The 20,705-nt window shown below is 29.8% G+C and overlaps 2 protein-coding genes across 4 annotated transcripts; one reads left to right on the forward strand and one right to left on the reverse strand.

The window, feature by feature from the left end:
* Positions 1-1,978: 1,978 nt before the first annotated feature.
* On the reverse strand, positions 1,979-5,719 carry LOC108453039 (50S ribosomal protein L21, chloroplastic). The gene is made up of 5 exons (XM_017750921.2): positions 5,244-5,719; positions 4,984-5,064; positions 3,106-3,207; positions 2,953-3,027; positions 1,979-2,209 (listed from the first exon to the last, which is right to left on the reverse strand). The coding sequence occupies exons 1-5, from the start codon at positions 5,610-5,612 to the stop codon at positions 2,138-2,140; spliced, it is 699 nt and encodes a 232-aa protein (XP_017606410.1). The 5' UTR covers positions 5,613-5,719; the 3' UTR covers positions 1,979-2,137.
* A 3,758-nt stretch (positions 5,720-9,477) lies between these two features.
* Positions 9,478-15,081, forward strand: LOC108453038 (calcium-dependent protein kinase 11). Of its 3 annotated transcripts, XR_001866501.2 has the most exons (8): positions 9,478-10,190; positions 10,965-11,108; positions 11,202-11,354; positions 11,476-11,591; positions 13,551-13,718; positions 13,844-14,068; positions 14,367-14,564; positions 14,674-15,081. XR_001866501.2 is itself a non-coding variant. In XM_017750920.2 (7 exons), exons 1-7 carry the CDS (start codon positions 9,635-9,637, stop codon positions 14,511-14,513), a joined length of 1,509 nt encoding a protein of 502 aa, XP_017606409.1. In that variant the 5' UTR covers positions 9,478-9,634; the 3' UTR covers positions 14,514-15,081. The 3 variants fall into 3 exon arrangements, 2 of the variants coding, with proteins under 2 accessions (XP_017606409.1, XP_052883814.1); XM_017750920.2 differs by having other exon boundaries at positions 14,367-15,081; XM_053027854.1 differs by having other exon boundaries at positions 9,500-10,190; positions 10,970-11,108; positions 14,367-15,081.
* Positions 15,082-20,705: the final 5,624 nt, after the last annotated feature.

Below are 20,705 nucleotides of genomic sequence, written 5' to 3' on the forward strand. Positions count from 1 at the left end.
CTTTAGCAATTGGACTTTTACAAATTAGTCTCAGCATCTAAATTAACTAGTAATTCAACAAAATTATTGGACCATTTCTGAAACCACCTTTTCCGGCACCATTGAAAATCGGATTGTTACAAAAAGAAATTGATTTAATAAAACTTAGTTAAATAATTAGTTTATATAAATTAATTTTTGTGTACACAATATTATTTGAACGCTTGATTGTATATGATTTATAATGTTAGGAATTAATTTGTTTATGTTAAAATAATTTGATTATACTTTATTGTAGCTCGAATAGGTATTTATATCAGTATTTTGATTGTAATATAAATTTTGATTATATTAGTGAAGATGGTAATTTTGAGATTTTGAGATTATGAGTACTTAAATTCAAGTTTTGTTACATGAAAAATATACGAATTAATTAAAATTATTAATTAATTGACTTGATTTATGAGTTTATTGTTGACTAAATTATTAAAAAGTAATCAGATTAAAATAAACCCTAACAACAATATGCTAACTCATGATTTTATAAATGGTAAGAAGGTTTTGTGGCGAGAGGCAAAAGAAGCATTAGAACTTGGTAAAAAATTAGGTCTACAAGCCACCGAGAATGAAGAGGAGGTGATTAAGGAGCTGGTACAAATTGAAGAATGAAGATTGAATATGGATTGTTAATGGAGTGATGAGGGAGTCTCCTTGCTTATTGATTGTCACTTTATGTGTACAGTTTTGTTCGTAAACATATTCAATTATATGTTCATGAACATGTTCAATTATATGTTCATTAACATGTTTGAAACACATTCCTTTAATGTTCGTGAACATGTTTAAGACACGTTCGCTTAATGTTTGTGAACATGGTCAATTAAATTAAACAAACATGATCATGAACATTAAATAAATGAGCGGGAACATACATAATTTTAAATAAACGAACACGAACAAAAATTTTGAAATTCCTACCAAACACGAACAAATTTAAAAAATAAACAAACTAATATGAACATGGGTCTGTCCGTTCAAACTCGGTTCATTTACAATCCTATGACAATAGGTGGTATTTGATATATATATATATATATATATATATATAAATACATTAATTAAGTTTACATTTTGAAATTTAACTTCTATGATGAGAGTAGTTGATAATGGATAAGCATCAATTGTACTTGTCAGTGCATATCAGTTTTAAGGTTGAAAAGAAGTCCTACTAGTATCATGCTACCTCTGTTGAATTAGTATTTTTCTTCTAATTTTCTTTTTTTCAAATTTTAACATTTCTAATTTTGTTTTTTCAAATTTCAACATTGTACTAACATTAAAATAAGGTACAATACATCAAATGAGTTTTAATTCAATTAGTATAGATATTATTATTAAATTACTGCTATATAATATTCTTTGTTAAATCACTTGACTATACAAAAATTTATTTAAGTCACCAGATTATTAAAATCACTTATATTTTCTGTTCACATTGCTTGCACCAATTGAAAACTCCCATTCTACTTTTTTTATACAATTCAATTTTTTTTTTTATAAAACAGCTTTGAACATCATAAATTTAAGAATCAAAATAGAAATAACATCATTGACAATCAGATCAATTTGAATCTAAAGTATATTTTTCTACTCATCGATGGATACTATTCATACCGATTGAATTGTCGCTTGAAACTCGCTAGCTAAACTTTTTTTTTAAACGTAACTTAAATAAAAACTTTTGAATAATTCAATAATCATTTTGTAATTTTTAGGTAACCAAATCGTAAAACTTATTAGATAACCTTGAGTGTAATCTACTCAATATAATAATAGGAATCCAAAATAACGCAACCGAACCCGCTCAGAAAATAGTTCCACTTACCAAACCAGCCTTACTTTTAAGACGTGCAGTCTTTGCATTTCCTTCAATATATATTTGAACTTTAGTATGGCAGATGCAAACTCAGGAAAAGAAATAAATGGTTGGTAATCAAAATTTCATAAAATAATCATTTTGACAATTAATGCTGATTTGTTAGAGTTATATCAATCTTCAAGCCAACTCCAAATACATACAAAATGAAGTGTAGGAAAGGAACTCCATGATATATTCATAAGTTAAGGCTCCTTATCATCCAATCCTCCACAAGGAATCTTAGGACTCGAGTGTGACAGCCGGATAGTCTTGGTAGCCTGTGATGCCTGTTATCCTTATCCGAGTATTTGGCTGCAACAGTAAATCATCAAAAGCTTCACATAATTACGAGGTCAAAGAAAAACATCTAAAAATATTCTTTTAGCATAGCTCGAACTGCAAAGCATTTTTGGAACATATACAGATAAAAAAATAGTGAGGTTATATATTTAGCACCTATGAGAAAGAAATGTCAATATCAAGAAAGTAAAAATATCCAGGACTATGTTGCATGAACTCGGCAGCTATGCTGGCAACCAGTTCGAAGTCAGTGACTCCATGAGTTGGGTACAAGCGGCAAATTGAATGAAGACAGCTTCAGGAAGTGGCATCAAGCCAGAAGAGGAAACAAAAGATGGAGAGCAGGATAGGAGGGCAGTAGTTTTGGTTTAGTTAAATTGAGAAAACAGATGATAAGAACTAAATTCATCAGCTAGTAATTCATGGCTCCAAAAAGATATAAGCAAATGACAGGAAACCAAGTTCAGGAAGAGGTCCCAGGACCAAAAGAGACAACAGCTCATGTGAAGAAAGAAGGCTTCGGTTTGGTGGAGTTGAACTAGATAACTAGATGACAGAATTAATCTTATTTCACTGCGTCTCCGAATGCAGCCGATAGCAAATAAATAGGTAAATAGAATAATAGTACATAATAACATATTTATTTGACATACCAAACAACTTTATCACCATCAAAAATTATATTTCTGTAGAAATCAGAATCATAATATTCAGTAGCTAGTTCACCAATCAATTTTTAAGCCAAAAAGTCGTACCTGTCGATGTCCAATATTTCTCCGATAATTTTTCTTCTTCTTATATTTGAAGACAACTACTTTTGGGTTTAGTCCCTGCAAGTAAAAAGAAAATACATGGGTTTTCCAATATGATAAAAAAGGGTAAATGCAAGATATCAGGAGGTAATATACCTGCTCCTCAACAACAGCATGTACAGCAGCATTAGTTACCACAGGTTTTCCGATATATGTAGTTGTTTTTGTTCCCACAAGTAATACCTTGTTTAGAACAATCTGTGAAACAAAATCAATTTGATCTTTTAAGGAAGTAGACAACAAAATATGAAATTGAAAGTTGACAGGCTATGAAATGACTATACTCTGGAATAAAAAGTTCACACAAGTCTAGTGATGGAACAGATACACATGTTATCACAGCCAGGTAACACCATCTACGGCCATTACAAAAATTAACGATAGCAACAGTTTTCCAGGAAACATATCAAGTACACAAAGCTCTTAAATTTTAGGTACTCAGGAAGGTCCCTGTGTCCACGATAGGCATCTCATTTAAGTTCCTAATACTTCAAACATAAATTTAAACTGATTCAATATCAGTAAGGGAACTATTTGAAAGGGAGGGCAATAAAATTACTCAACTATAAAAGCTCATAAATTTAGAAAAAGCCCACCACAGGCTGAAATGGGAGCACATTAGTAGTAGGGAGAAAAAATCATTGTCTTTGTTTCTCAAATCATAACAGAAAGTGTTTACCTTCAAATCACAGCATAGTTCTAACACTAACTTAAAAAACGTGAGAGAAGTGCAGCAATAGTCATACCAAAGCAAGGACTAAACTTTTTCTCATCTATTTGAAGTGTTACAAAGATGGTAATTCACAAAGAACATAGGGTTAGAGTTCAACCTAACAACTCTATTCTAAAGCCTAACCTTCACACCACATGAGCTAAGTCCATGTTGCATATAATCTTTAGCTTTACAATATTAAGTTTGTGGTGGGAAAGCGATACTAATGTGTTCTCTTCTTTCGTTTCTCATATATGTAGTCTGTAGAGCACTACTATATCAGAGATATGTCATTTAGATTATTATTATCAAAACTTTCAGGTATGCTCTCACATACATCCGGGGTTTTTTCAATGGAACAAGCAAAAACTTCATTATGCTCTTTAGATCTACAGATTGCTGGTCCTTCTTGGCAATTCACCTATGATAACAATCTTGATCGACAAAACCCAAATGCCTAAAACTAGCTCTGTACCTTCCATCACAGTAATCTGTGCAAACAAAGAAAACTAAATATCCAATATTTTCATGTCATAGATGAATGAAGCAACAGACAATCAATCAATTCTTTGTTCCAACAAACAACAGTGCAGTTCCTAGAACAAATGTATCAGCTAAATGCATTCCACTATGTTTGATATTGATGCCCAAAGCTTTCTTCAAAAAAAAAAACCAATGCCCAAAGCTAGCAAGGTAGAAAAAAATAGGATAAATACTGTTAAGTCTCCACCAAAGATAAGTGCTTGAAAAAGGAAAGCACAACCAAATAAATGGTCAAGGGCCAGCTCTAGTCTATTCAAATGCATGCCAAATAACAAGAGCTTAATCTTGTAGGAGATACACCAGTAGACAGAATACACTATCCAGCAATCACTTCAGAAATATTGAATGACTACAATACCGAACAAAATTTGTATGCAAAAGCTAAAACCACCAAGAAAGATAACACCATTGCCATTTCACGATCTCTCCATGATAATGGAAGCCAAAGTATATTCCAATTATTTGGTATAACTTTTGGCTGTTTGCCTTTCTCTCCTCTCCAAATTGTGACCGGAAGATTATGCATAACCACGTATGCCATGTAATTAAAAAATGCAAGCAAAAGTACAACATTACAAACCACATCACGACTGCAAGCTTGTTTTAGGCATGCTTGACCGTGCAAGGAATTCAAATACTTCAACAAAGATAACAGTTCCTGAAGTAAATAAAATTTCACAAGAGGATCTAAGAAAACGTAAAAAATCTGAATCACCAACCTTATCGTTGACATTTGCACCTTTCAGTCTCTGGGTGTAGAGATATCTTCCAGGGAAAACAATGTATTGGCGACCCCCAATCTAAAACAAAACCAAAGTAAATTAATCGAACACATAGCAGGCAATAATATTTTGTTAGAAATAAACACGAATTATACATTAAAACCAAAGATACATTCAGGGTAGTAGCCAAACTACACTAATAGCACTTAAAAATGCCAAAAACGCATATAAATTCTAAACTCAAAGCCATAACTCACCATAACAACAGCAAAAATCTCTTCCCTTTTGGGTTCTTCCTTGGAAGCCTCAACAACCGATGCCGGTTCCGGTTCCGGTTCCGGTTCTGGTGCTGCTTCGGGTTCTGGTTCGGGCTCGACGTTGTCAGGTTCAACATCGACAACTGCAGCGTCGGATTCAGAAGATTTGGGGATTGTAAAAAATGTGGGTGTTTTGGAGAGGATAGGAGGAGAAGTGAGCTTCAAAGAAACGGGTTTAGGGATAGAGAAGATGGGAGTTTTGGGAGGAGAAGAAAGAAAACAACTTTGGTGGTGACGATTTGAAACGTTGCATTGAGTGGCGAAAGAAGAAGAGAGAACCAAAGTACTAAAGGTAGCAGAAGACGCCATTGGTATTGAGTAACGCAGATGAGATTAGCCCACTGCAAAAGCAAGAACTAAGCATTCACCTCTATGGCAGAATAGACTTATCCTATCCATTTTATTGTCTAATGTCTAACATACCCTTTGGATTTTTCTTTCAAAAAGAAAATAGATAAATATGATTAGATTTGCATATGCTTATAATTAAATTTAAATAATAATTTATTAATAACTAATAGTTTCTACTTTGGATTTTATAAAAGTGTGATCCCCATATGAAACTTTAAAATTATATATATTTTTAATTATATATATATTTAAATTTTAAGTGATGATGTAACTTAATCTTATAATTTTGTATCATCTAATTCTTATGGGATTCAAGTTCAAGTGTCAAATGGACTTAGTTATTAAGTTCAGATATCAAACTGGAGCAAAAAAAGAAAATACATATATCAAAGTAAATTTAGTTGTCAAGTTCAAAGGTCAAATGCTACATTAACTCAAAAATATTTACAATGTTTTCCCAAATTTTATTTTTATAAATATAATAAGTATATATGATACAAAATCTCAATAGACATTAGAGCTATAATATTAAAATACATCAGAATCCTTGTCATATAGTATATCGAGCATTTATCTTAATAGATATCTACTTATAATAAGATATTTATAACATTTCTTTTATATGTCCATGTATGAATAATAAGTTTCGTTAAAACTTTGTTAAGATAAAAATTCAAAAAGATTAAATATGTAAAGAAAAAAGTAGCGCATACATTAAGCGTATAACATATTGTCTTATTAAAATTTTACTAGAACGAAAACTTAGTCAAAAGAAAAAAAAGTATAGCACATAAATAAACTCATTTATTGTAACATCATTAAGATCCCTAAGTTAATACATGTCAATCTCTTTATCAGCTTATCAAATATTGAAGTAGGTAATGTTTTGCTGAACTTATCTATTAAATTATTGCTTAAACAAATCTATTGATCAACTATATCACCATTCTGCAAACGATTGTGCCTGAGGGAAAACTTTAGGGAAATATGTGTTTAGCCCCATTTCTAATGTTTTTGTCATGGAGAAGCATAAAATCTTGTTAGCAAATTTATAACAAATTTTATATCAGGTGTGTTTTATTAGCAAGATATAATGATGCTCATACAGCACTAAGATATGATACTTCTAGATCAAGTATTTCTCCATCATTTTTTCTCGTTGATAAAAAAGTGATTTTTATTCATATCTAATGACCATTTCGTACTCATGGATATGTTGTATGATTTCAAGTCTTTTAGGATCTTTTTCTTATATGCTGAATGATGAAAAATAAAAATCATATGTTAAGTGTTGGATTTAAAAGCGAAAAAAATTTATTTATTTTTTCTTAAAGAATACACTTTTGCGGCTTAATCTCAAAGAAAAAAATATATTACAACTTCACTAGATAAAGTTGATATCAAACTTATTGCATATTTGAAATGAATATGGGTTTTTATTCACTATGTAAAATATTTTGATATTATACGATTTTGATAGATTCTTTTATAAAATAGTCAAATGTATGTTATCAATTTGTCACTTGTTGTTTGTGAGATTGATTGCTCAAATAATTAGATTAAGAGTAAAACCTTTAGATTATGCAATTAAACAATCCATCTTGCTAGGATGGCGAGTTTATATCTCAAGCATTTAACAATTATTGTATGTCAATTTTAATAATTGTTGCAAATCCATTTGCTTATACACAAAGTGATTATGATATTTTATATAGAGTAATACATGCACGCATCAAGTCAATAATTTATAAATCATATTAGATTTGATTTTTGGTCGAAGTTAAATATTTCATATTTTTTAAATATAGATATGCAATATATATTTGAATTATTCCACCACAACAAACAAAATGGTTTATGAATGTATATTGGATATGAGTCACTTTCTATTATTGATATTTTTAACATGATAGATCAAATGGTTCAAAAAAAAAATCAATGTAAAAGAAAAATAATAACTCAAAATCATGATGATCATATAATGGACATAAATACTCTTGAAGAAATCTAAAACATAACTAATCATAAAATTTCAAAAGAATTACGAGTACTTGAAAATAATTTTTTTTAAAATAAAGAGATAAATAAATTATGTTACTACAAGAAAAGTTGAAATTAAAATGAAAAAGTTATCAATAATGTTCTTGTGTTATATATAATAATATTATTGAAATAATGAAAAAATAGAATGAAAATCTAGACATGAAATTAATGGGTGAAAATGAAAACAAAACTATATTTAAAATAGAATTAAATTCAATTCCAAAGTGTAAAGGTTTTAAACCTATAATTCAAGCACCTAAAAATATAAAGCCAATCTAGGAAATGAAAAAAATTTGAAGTTTTAAATTATAAATGATGACTTAAATATTAAGAGGGTTTTCACAAAATCTTAGTATTGTTTATGAACAAGATTTTTAGAATTGAATTGATGGTTGAATGGTTAGGTCATTAGGTTGCTGGTGTAATTGATTTGGAAAATTGATTAAACAAATTATTAAAAGTTCATAAAAATAATAAAATATTAAATTTAGCTTGTCAACCAGTCAGTATCAGCTCACAACTCAATCGATCTAAAGTATTTCTCCAAATCAAGAACCGAGAGTAGCACTCTGATAATTCTTGGTCCAACTGATTGGTTCGGTTTAATTCAGGTAACCATAATTATGAAAAGATATAATGTTTTTTAGTGGTGAATGCAATCAACTTTAGATGTCTTATTAATTTAGCATGTCACGAAAAACTTGATATGCGTTTAATGGTTGTTGTTATAACATTTTATATGTATAACTACATACTAAGATTTTGAAAGATTTAGAATGTTAGAAACATATAAAAATTTCCTATGAAAATTATTCAATATGGTTGTATAATGATTGAAATAATTTGGACATATGTGATAAAATAGTTGAATGAAGATTGTAAAATGATCCAACGTGCTTATATATATATATATATTATAAAAATCAAGATCATAATTTATTATAATTTTGTATATTTTAATCTAAATATTATTAAAACTCCAAAAGAAATTACAAATTAATAAATTATTTTAAAAAGTGATTTGAGATAAAAGATGTTAGCAAAAATAAAATTTTGTCTCAACTTCATACTTAACATATGAAATTTTTTTTTTGTCGATATTCAATAATAAAACACATCAATTAAATATACTAATGGTTGTAAGATCAACAAAACATATCATCTTGATATTGGTGTAGGAGCACTGTATCTTAGTTGAGTGCTATAAAAATATTAACGTAACATGGTAAAAGGTTGGACGATAATACTACATACATAATTTAACTAGAAGGATGAGGAGTTAATTATATTTCTCTTAAAATTTTCTTCACTTATCACCTTAAGAAGAATAATAATATAAATGACAATATAGAAAGTTAGAATTCAAAATTAAAATAGTTTTGGTAACGAGTTAATATATTATGCATGTATAATTTTTCTTTTAAAATTTTAAAGAAACTGATTATATATTTAAAGAAAATGTTATAAATAATTTAATTATAAAATGAATATTCATTATAATAAAAGTTAAAAATAAAATTTTATACCATTACGTTTATAAATATATTAATATATATTTTTGACAATTAAACTACTGAAATATATTATAAAAATAGGGACATAAATTTATTTTACCTTAAAAATTACAAGTGATAACATAATGATCTTTAGTTTTATTAAAAAACTATTTACAGAATGTGGCTTCTTAATTATTCTTTTTTAAGAAACTAGCATTTATTATATTAAATTATTTATTTTAAAATAATAGATAATAAATAATAAATTTACTTTTTCTATTTCTATTTCTATTTCTATTTTCACTCACAAAATGCAAAATTTGTAATAATAGGAATCGGGAAGCTTTGAGCTTTGTTTCCGGCTGATTGTAAAAATACGTTGTCTCCATTGAAGGGGAGTGGAAGCGAGAGAGAGAGATCCCATCTGAGATATTTGTGGCAATGAATAAGAAAATTGCAGGATCGTCCTCAAGACCAAGAAAGCCCACAGGTACGGTTTTACCATACCAAACCCAGAGAATAAGGGACCACTATTTCTTGGGCAAGAAGCTTGGGCAAGGTCAATTTGGCACCACCTACCTATGTACCCACAAGGTTACTGGTATCCGTTACGCTTGCAAATCTATCCCAAAGCGCAAGCTCGTCTGCCGTGAAGATTACGATGACGTCTGGAGGGAGATCCAGATCATGCATCATTTGTCTGAGAACCCATTCGTGGTTCAGATCAAGGGAACTTATGAAGATGCCGTGTTTGTTCATTTGGTTATGGAGCTTTGTGCGGGTGGGGAACTTTTTGATAGGATCGTGGCTAAAGGTCATTATAGTGAAAGAGAGGCTGCTAAGCTTATCAAAACCATTGTTGGTGTCGTTGAGGCTTGTCATTCCCTTGGGGTTATGCATAGAGATCTCAAACCTGAGAATTTCTTGTTTGATACTCCCGCTGACGATGCCGTTCTCAAGGCTACCGATTTTGGCTTGTCCGTCTTCTATAAACCAGGTTGCTTCTGGGTTTTCTTTTGTTTCTATGTTACTCTTGATTCTCTTTAATTAAAGGTGCTTTTTTTGGTTGAATGATTAATGTAGATCTGTAAGAACCATGAATAGAGTTTTCTCTGATTTTGGTTTAATTATCTGATTGGACGTTGAGGATTTTATTCATTCTTCGACACCTTGCGGTAGGATATTGATATCTGATATTGGTTGTTTCCATGATTGGGATTTCCTTTTGATTTTATTGTAATCATGTTGTATTAAATTGAATTGATTCTTTGAAGGTCTTGGGATAATTAATTTTCACCGTGATGATTCACTGCATGTTCTTCAGGTACTGTTCATTAGGATCAATTTCCCTTAGGATGTACTACTTGGTGTGTATTTTCCAAAATTCATATTAATTTAAAAAAAAAATTGTGAGGAACTTCGGTTCTGGTTTTTTGAATGTAACAATGTTCTGTTATGCAAAGAACATCTTTTACGAAGGTTTTATGGTTTCAGTTTTTGTCCATAATTAATGCACTAAATATCTAATTCAATTGAATATATTAAATGAGATGGTTCAATGATCAGCATGTTTTTCGGAAAACTCCTTGCTGATGTAAAGATTAGCACCATTAGATTATTGTGTTGTGCTTCATTACTAAACTCTGCTTGTAGGAATCAAGCATTGAATTGCACCTCTTGCATTCACTAATGCTTTGCCTTATATTTTTCTGTGAATGTTTTCTTTCATGGTTAATGGGGCTTACTTTTTTTTTATCCTTTTTCATTCCAGGACAGTATTTTAGTGATGTTGTTGGGAGTCCCTTTTATGTTGCGCCAGAGGTTTTGTTGAAGCATTATGGACCAGAAGCAGATATATGGAGTGCTGCTGTTATCCTATACATCTTGTTGAGTGGGGTTCCGCCATTTTGGGCAGGTATTCATTTCAATACTGTACTCCCTGCAACGGTTAGTGCCATTCTTGTGTTCTCATATCGTAAATGTACTTACGTTCCCTCTCAACTTGCAGAAACTGATTCAGGAATCTTCAGACAGATTTTACATGGAAAAGTTGATTTTGAATCTGAGCCATGGCCTAGTATCTCTGAAAGTGCAAAAGATCTGTTAAGAAAGATGCTTGAAAGGGACCCACAGAAAAGAATTACTGCCTATGAGGTTCTATGTAAGTTATTTGAATACTATGCGATATATTTTATTATTTCTTTTCTATAACATGGGAATGACAGTGTCCTATCTTTATTGTATGTGTATAAGTCACAATTGTGGGTTGGTTTATGCATCAGGTCACCCATGGATTGTGGATGATAGAGTTGCCCCAGACAAACCTCTGGATTCCGCTGTATTATCACGTTTGAAGAAGTTCTCAGCAATGAACAAACTTAAAAAGATGGCTCTGCGTGTATGTGATTTTCCTGTTTTTCGTCTTACCAATGATCTCTAGTTATAGGAAAATTTTCCCCAGAATCTGATAGTGAACTCATTATTTAGTTATCTTTTCTACTGAATTTAGCATCTTCTTCTTTAAGGATTTTTATTGCTTAATTTGTGTTGTGACTTTTAGAAAGTAATGAGTGATATCTAAAATTAGAATGAATCCTGTCTTGGGCCACGAGAATAAAAATCATCAAAAACCTGAATGTTTATGAGATCAGTAATATCTGATATAAAATTCTGACTTGTGGAGATAAGAAAAATAGTATGCCAAAGTTGAGTAATAAGATATGACAGTTCTTGGCATAAGAGTATTAATGTTGTTTTTGCTATCACACTGTAAACAATGGGTATGGTCTTATGAAAATGTATTTTATGTCTGAAGCACAGGTTTGTGGCATAATAAATAAAGAATAAGAATGGAAGTTTATCTAGGTATAAGATTCAGCTTCAGTTTACACTCAATCATGGAAGATTTAAATGCGGCTTTTGTTCGCATGGTGTAGCACTGTGATCCAATGCATTCTGCATTGAAATATGTTGGGTGTTTATATTTGATATGGAACCCAACTATTGCTTATTTTAATTCTTCACTTGGGTGGCATTATCCGTTTTTGTAGAGATACAAGCTTCTCTTTTCCCTTCCCCTTCCCCTTCCCCTTTCACTGAACTTTTACTGTTGATTTTTTGTGTCTGCATTGGACTCTCATGTTTATGTCTCTGGCTTGTTTTACGCGAAATTGTTTGTGGTGAATCAAACTCCAGTTTTGGCTAAAGAGGGCTTAGTCAGACGGAGATTAGGGGTCTGGGCTTTGAAAGGTTTCTAGGCGGAGGCAGTTATGTTGTCCATAATATTGAAATATTGTTAGGAAGCTATCATACTGAAATGATAGCCCCTGTAGTGGGCATCTCTTTTTGCTACAATTGGTTGTAGCTGAAGTGTGGCGGTTCGATCTTAAATTTCCTATTCCTTAAAATCTTCTTGAGCTTGAGATATGTGTAGCGGAAATTCTTCTTAAAATGACAAGCTTCAAACCATCAGCACCCACCAAGCAAGGGGAAGAAAAAGAAACAAAAAGAGAAAACAAAAGGAGCCGTTCATGCCAACAACTCACACGAAGGGAGGGCTAGAGATAGGGAAGAAGCAACGCCATCAGTAGCAGAATTTATTTCCATTTTCAGTAATGTTATAAATCATGGTGGTATAAAAAAAAGTAGCTTATCACACAAGTAACAAGTTCATCCATTCATATTTTTTGTTGTTACAATGATTCTGGGTCTGTGGTCAGCTGCATAATAGAATGCAACGTCCATTCTTCATTTTTGTTTCTCCAGCAAAACAAGCTTTTGGTGTTGGCTAGCTTAGCTTGGGATTAGTTGGGTGGAGGCTGGAGTCTGGAATTTAACTTGTCTTAGCCTCGATGGTGGACATCTTTTTTAGCTTTAGTTATTCGGAGTAGAAGTCAGGATTCTAATCTCTTAAACTTTGATGCATATTAACTTCATCCGGGGCTTGTGATAAAATACTACCTCATACCATCCTTTCATCCTAAGAAGTAAATCTGCTAGCAAGTAGTTTCCTGAGAACTATAAGGGGCATGGACTGCAGCTTGGGATGGAAAGAAGCCAAAACTATTGTAACTGTTTTTACTCAAAAAATTTTGTTTTCCTTTTCGGTTACATTGTTCTGCTATAATTCATGATTGTAGAAAAATAGTTTATTTCTCAAAGTTTATCCCTTCATATTCGTACAATGAATACAACATCCAGTTGCCATCTTTGTGTTGTTTGACAAAATAGGCATATGCAGCCACAAGACTTAATTTTCTGTCTTGGTTGTTTGGGTCACTCTGGCAAATACTATTCCTTCTTAATATTTTTATATGTTTCACACATCTTTTCTGATGGAAAATAAATTCTTTTGCAGGTCATAGCAGAGAGACTCTCTGAGGAAGAAATTGGTGGCTTGAAAGAGTTGTTCAAAATGATTGATACAGACAACAGTGGGACGATTACATTTCAGGAACTCAAAGATGGTTTAAAGAAAGTGGGATCTGAACTTACAGAAACGGAAATCAAGGATTTAATGGAAGCTGTAAATACACCTTTTTGAGTTATTGAATTTAATGTTGTGCTATAATCTAAGTTTGGTACTCTCCACTATTACAACATGGTCGAGTCTCACAATTTCAGTTATTATTGCCATGGGTATTTTGGCAGGCTGATATTGATAACAGTGGAACAATTGACTATGGTGAATTCCTTGCTGCTACACTGCACATAAATAAGATCGAGAGAGAGGAAAACTTAGTTGCTGCTTTCTCCTTTTTTGACAAAGATGGTAGTGGTTACATCACCATTGATGAACTTCAACAAGCTTGCAAAGAGTTTGGTCTAGGTGATGTGCATTTGGATGAGATGATCAAAGAAATTGACCAAGATAATGTAAGTATATCAGGCCAATTGGACATTCAAATTTGAAGTTATTTATTCACATTCTCCATTCTAGAAGTTATATAGCCATGGTTTTCACATATCATCATCATGGTCACATCGATGTTATCACTGAGATGAACGCGTACGAGTATATTTATATTGGAAAAGATGAATGTATTACTTGTAGAGTACAGTTTAGTATTAAAGTTTCTGTTCATTCTAGCTAGATACGTAAGCATGTAGGGATAAAACATCAAAATTGCAATTTCTTATTCGGAGGTGTTCTTATGATTACATAAAATTTCAGGATGGGCGAATAGACTATGGGGAGTTTGCTGCAATGATGAGAACGGGTGATGGGGGTATGGGAAGGAGCAGATCATTGAGAAGCAGCCTGACCTTCAGCATAGCCGATGCCTTTGGAATGAAAGACCCAACACAGGATATTAAATGAAACCATGGTACTTGGATATGAGTGTCGGATACAGGTATGTATCCAACACAGGTATGTTTAAAATTTTCAACGTTTTTCCATGTATTTAGAAGGTCCTTGAATTGTTATATCTCTATACCGATGTTCGAATATGCACATCCCAAATGGGTGTCGAACACAGGTATTTCAAGAAATGGAGAGTCGTAACAACGTAGAATGAAATCTAATCTCTTGCATAGTTAGCTGCACTTTTTCAAACTGAAATTGAAGGTTAGTTACACTGACGTAACGTTCCATTTGAGTTGCCATAGGGTGTCTATGCTTCTTTAGGTTGATGGATGAATTTTATTCACTCATTTACTTGGATGGATGAATTTTATTCACTCATTTACTTAGGAATGTGAAGACTGTCATTTTCTTGCCTAGCTTAATAATGGTTAGAGGAAATGGCTCAGCTGCTATGCTTTTCAGTAGAATAAATAGTCAGTGTAGTTCACTAATTGTCGGCATGATAGAAGTTTGTAGCCATCAGACAATTAGTGCTTGTAATTTTCTATTTATAATGAAACAATAATGTTTGTTGCTTTAATTTGTTGACCTTCTTATATAGTATTTTTTTACACATTCACACTCACAAACAAACACAGGAGAAGAGTTTCACTTGTACTAATGAAAAACTATTAGTTTTACAGAATTCAGTTATTTTTACACTGTTTATATTTTTCTTTTTAATTATTGTATTATTAATTTATGCATATCAAATTGTTGTTGGATTAAAAAATCTGCCGTATTTGTATATGTATAAAAAACTAACCATTAAATAAATATAAAGAGATGATATTAAACTATTTTTATCAATGACCTTATATTAAACTAAAATATTGATTGATCTTTGTTTATGATTTCTTATTAATCTTGAGATCCTTTAGTGATTTTAAAATTTCCTAATTGATATGTTTTTACTATTAAATTATTGCTAATCAAATTTTATATTAAATTATAATATTAACTAATAAAAAATAAAATAAAATGAGATGATTAGAACAGAAAAAAGCTAAGTGGTGTAGAAAAACTAAAATAGTTGTACTTGTAGTTTTCTAGTAGGGTAAAAATAGAAGTGGGATTTTCTTAAAATCAAATTGCTAATATAATTTTATAAACATATTGTATTTATTTTATAATTTGATTTTTTCATAATTTTCTCATTGAATTGATTCTATTAAGTAAATTTTTAAAATGAAGAAAGTGGGATTCCATTTTGGTACGATTAGAGTATGTCAATTTTTCAGACTATTATTATTATTATTATTATTATTATTATTATTATTATGTTTTAAGTTATTTAAATATGAGATAGATTTTAAAATTATATATAAACTTTGATTTAATATGTAATTATATACATAAATTTTAATTTGATGTAATTATACACGTAGAACTCTAATTGTGGTTTAAATGTATACTATGGTTATACACATTTGAAGAAATAAATATATCAAATTATTTTTATATTGGATAAATATAATTATTTATGTATGTAATATATAAATATAAAATTATGTTATATCAATAATTGTGTTAACAATTTACAAGAATTGAATCAAATTAAAATTTTATGTGTAAAATTATAAAAAATTAAAGTTTATGTATACAATTACATATCAAACTATAATTCATATATAATTTTAAAATTTAATAAATTACAAATGAAGTTGAACAAAATAATGTCTATTTCTAATCATCACGTATGGTGTTTGTAAAACTTCTTAATTAAGTAATTATATTTATAAAATAATTGTGGTAACCTTTTGGCATTTAATTTTGAAAAAGATTAACATGTATCACCTAAAAACTTTATCATTTACCGAGTTAAATAAATAAAGATAAACAGTATTTTAAAGGTTGTTTATAAACCAACTGAACATAGAACAAATCTTTTTCAAACGGATGTACTTGTTTATATTTGTATAGAGCTTGTTTATCGTTCCATTATCATATAATTATTTGTGTGCTTATTATATTTATAATATAATTATTAATATTTTATTTAATTATTATATATTAAAATAATATATGTATGTTTATTGTTTGTTTATTATTCACAAACATCATTCGTGAATTGTTGAATTATATGTTAAAAACATATATTATTTATTTAAATATAAATACACATAACTTTAAAATAAATAATCAAAAGAGAATATAAATTTAAGGTTTAAAAATAACATTATTGAAAGAGATAATTACAAACTTTAAGCATAAGCAGCAAAACAAACCTGCATAACATAAAAAAAAAAAAAAACAAACCAAAAGTCCATCAGTCCAAAAATGGACATCAAATTTAACTTGAATATTTAAAAAATAGAAAGGTGAAATTTGGAAGGAAAATATTAAAGTCGGCAGAATGATGAAGAGGAAGGTCAGCATGAGCTAGATATGTTAAAGAGTAAAGTGGGAGGAGGCAAATTCAGGTGCCAATCTTATCTCTCTCTGCTTGCGTATTAATTAATGGTAGTGCTTATCTTCTGATGTTTCTACTTCGCAGTCCACTTTTTATTACTCTTACAGCCTCTTTAGTTGACTGCAATAGTAAGCCCCAATCACGCCCTTTCCTTGTTTTCATCATTTGGTGTTCAATACAATGCCATTCTACATTCTAAAAAATTACATAATCATATTATACTTTCCAAATTACTCATTAAGATTTCATCAATCTCCAATAATAATTCAAACATGAAGAGAGAATGAAAGAGAAAGAGGGGATAGCTTTTAAAAATGTACTGGTATTCACCCATTTTCCCTATCCTGCAAGAAAGTAACTATATGAGCTGCTGGAAAATCTTTTTGTCGCCAACACAGTAGATTCCTATGGAACTAGATGCTCCATATAAATAAGTGTAAGACATTTTCTATGAAAATACCATCCTAACTAGCAAGAGATGTCAGGATCAATTCTCCTACAGAGTTATAATTATAACATGTACCCTACATTTTGCCCAACATCCACTGATTTATAACAGCATATAAAAACATGGTTTATATCTTTTACTGCCCCACAACTACAACAGCTTGTCGATATACCGATTCCTTTCTCCACCAATCTATTACTCTATTCCTCAACATATTCCAAACAAATATAGAATACTAGAATAATTTATAATTAGTCAAACATGTTTTGGGAATTAGAATTTCTAATAATAGCATAAGGGTGTATTACTATGCTAATAACTTTATAATAATTACACTTTTATTTAATTACTCCGTGGTGTTCAAATACACCCTTAATTAATAAATAAATATTAAGAGAGTTTATGATATTTTGTTTAAACTTGAAGAGGGTAAGTGAATGTTTTTCAAATTTTAGGGTAAATATATTTTAAACTAAACCTTGATAATGTCTTTTACCTTATTTTTTATATTTAATTTTATTGAATTTAAATTGTATAAACCCAAATAATTCAAATGTAAATCTTAATTAATTTAGAATCAAAACTGATGATAATCTAAGTACTAAATCTAAGTTTCTAATTAAATCTTAATTTGGTCAGTATAGACATTGTTGCCAATGCAGAAAAACATGAGTTTCAGTGTATTGAAGCGTATTTTCCTCCTATTTATGGATTGAGGAGAAATTATAGGTAGTTTTTAAACATTGTATCAAAAATAGCAAAATATGATCAGAAATAATTTAAAATTTTTAAAACTTAAATTGATTAAATGGCAATTGATTCAACTCATAATCAATTTAATCTACTTATCCCACAAATTTTTTATTTTATTATTATTTTAATAAGTGATGAGATTTGCGTCATATAAACTTTAATCCATACATAATTGCTTGAATTAAAAACGATTTTATTCACGAAGCAAACTTTCTTTTGGGGTTGAACTGTTGTATGTGTAGTGTCGGCCACCCAAAGTCCTTGAAACACATTTTGATAAACCTAATTTTAGGCAAAGAGGTGATGCTTTCGTCCGAAAGAGAAATGTTCTCTTCCCAAGATCAATGATGATGTCCTAGAATTCTAACCTTCATTCATTGAATTATAATGTAACTTTGCATTGACGTGGATCATGCTATCAAATCAAGCCACTCACCTAAACAATCCTTGCTTGCTGGTTGGCTGCCATGTATTGTGCCATTTATCTTTTCTCTGCTAAACTAATTTGTCGTTCGTTGAATTATATGTATATATAACTCTGCATTGATGCCGATCATGACATCAAATCAACCTTACGAACCATATGAATCGTTGGTAGCTGGTCAGCTCCTATGTGATGTGTCAATTCTATTCTCACTACAAAACCAATTTATCTGATCTATTTATATCAGATAAAGTTGAGTTTTATATTTCTATACCTAAATTTAAAAGATGTACCCCAAATTATTGTTGGAATTTGCGACTTTTATTATCACATAAAAGGTTAATTAGTGTACCATTTAACTGCATTCACCAAAGTGATGTTAATATGTATTAAGTATTTTGATGAAAATAATGTGTTTTTAATGTTTGAAACATGTTAAAATAGATACATTAACTAAATCATGTATCTTTAACGATTAAAGTTAATCTCAATTAATAGCCTTTTTCCAATCAATGTGAGATTATCCACTTTGCATTACTAACATTCTTCCACGAATGTAAAAAAATTAAATTTTTTTGTAGACATGAGAAAAGGTAAAGCACAAGAAGAGCAACAACGAAATTAGCCGCTTAAGCACTAGTATATTGTGGATTTGAACTAGTACATAGTGAAATGAGTGATTCTTCTCTTTAACAAGTGAACAAATTTTGAACTTTTTAAGATAGAAGTTAACTCATGACACACGGCTAATCTCAAATCCAATTGATATTTTGCGATAGATCAACAAGTTTTAACTAATACACCTTAAGATGTCGATAAGTGCTCTAGAAAGACTATCCAATGTATTTCATAAAAGATGACTAGTTCTTCACACTTAATATAGATGATTTCATCAAATCTATCTTAATATAGATTGCCTGAATTAGAACTATAAAATCACTAAAAACATTTATTAAACTCATCCTCTCAAATTTAAATTCAATAAATTTATCAAGTCGCTCTCAATAATATGTTTGAAATTGAACTCTACAACACTTATAATAAATCATAAAATCTATGTTCCAAGACTCTAGATGTCATAATATATATAATTTTTATTAAGTAAAAGTATATTTTAAAATTTTATTTTATGAAAATTATTATGTTTATTGTGATAACATGTAAGAAAAGTTTTATGATTAACCTAGATAAAATCTAAGGAAAAATAGAGTCTTATGATTAACCTAAGGAAAAATACTAAAATGAACTAACTCAGTATACTTAAATCAATTTTAGATTCGGGTGTTTAGTTACATGTAGAGAAATATAAACACCTATCCTAAATTCCACTTCCTCTTTATACTTTCTACATAATGAAACTCAATCTTTCTAAAAAAGTCCACGTCCTCTCATGAAACAAGCTTATAAATCGATCCCTCTTGCTAGCTTCATTAAAAATGTTTTGAAATGCTTGTCGTGCTTCTACTATTGAGCTATCTAAGTTATCTGCATTTCACTCCTTATTATGTTAGGTTTCCAATGATGGTGTTGGTACTGGTATAATAAATAGTCATATCAAATCAGTTACATAAACTAACCTCAAAACAAGTAGTAAATGGTAGCAAGCAGCTTAATTAAAATTTTAAAAAAAAATGGCAACAAAATTTGTAGCAAAAATCGACAAGTACCAACAACTTTTTTTTTACTTTTATTTATATATTAGTTCAATTCATCTCTAAATAAAAATGAAAATTCAATTTAATCCCAAAATTATACAAAAAATTCAAATAGGTAAATTTTAAAAAAATCAAAATTCAATTTAGTGTAAACTTAAGCTTTACACAAACTTGTATAACTTTTATAAATATATATTTATTTAAAATGATGCATTTCACAGCCTATTCCCATAAATGATATGCACTATGTTTTAAGTAAATTTAAAATATTTAAAAATTGTTGAATATAAAATACTCTTAACTATTAAATATATATTGAAAAATAATATTTTTAACTGATGTGATAAAGATATCATATTAATTTAAAATTTATGTACTTAATTTTATTATTGTATTTGTTGAGCTAACAGTCATTCTCTTAATATATTATATATAAAGTTAATATAAACATGTAAATTAACATAGTTCTATA

The sequence above is a fragment of the Gossypium arboreum genome, chromosome 5 (assembly GCF_025698485.1).
Source record: "Gossypium arboreum isolate Shixiya-1 chromosome 5, ASM2569848v2, whole genome shotgun sequence".
In the NCBI taxonomy this organism is placed as follows: Eukaryota; Viridiplantae; Streptophyta; class Magnoliopsida; order Malvales; family Malvaceae; genus Gossypium; species Gossypium arboreum.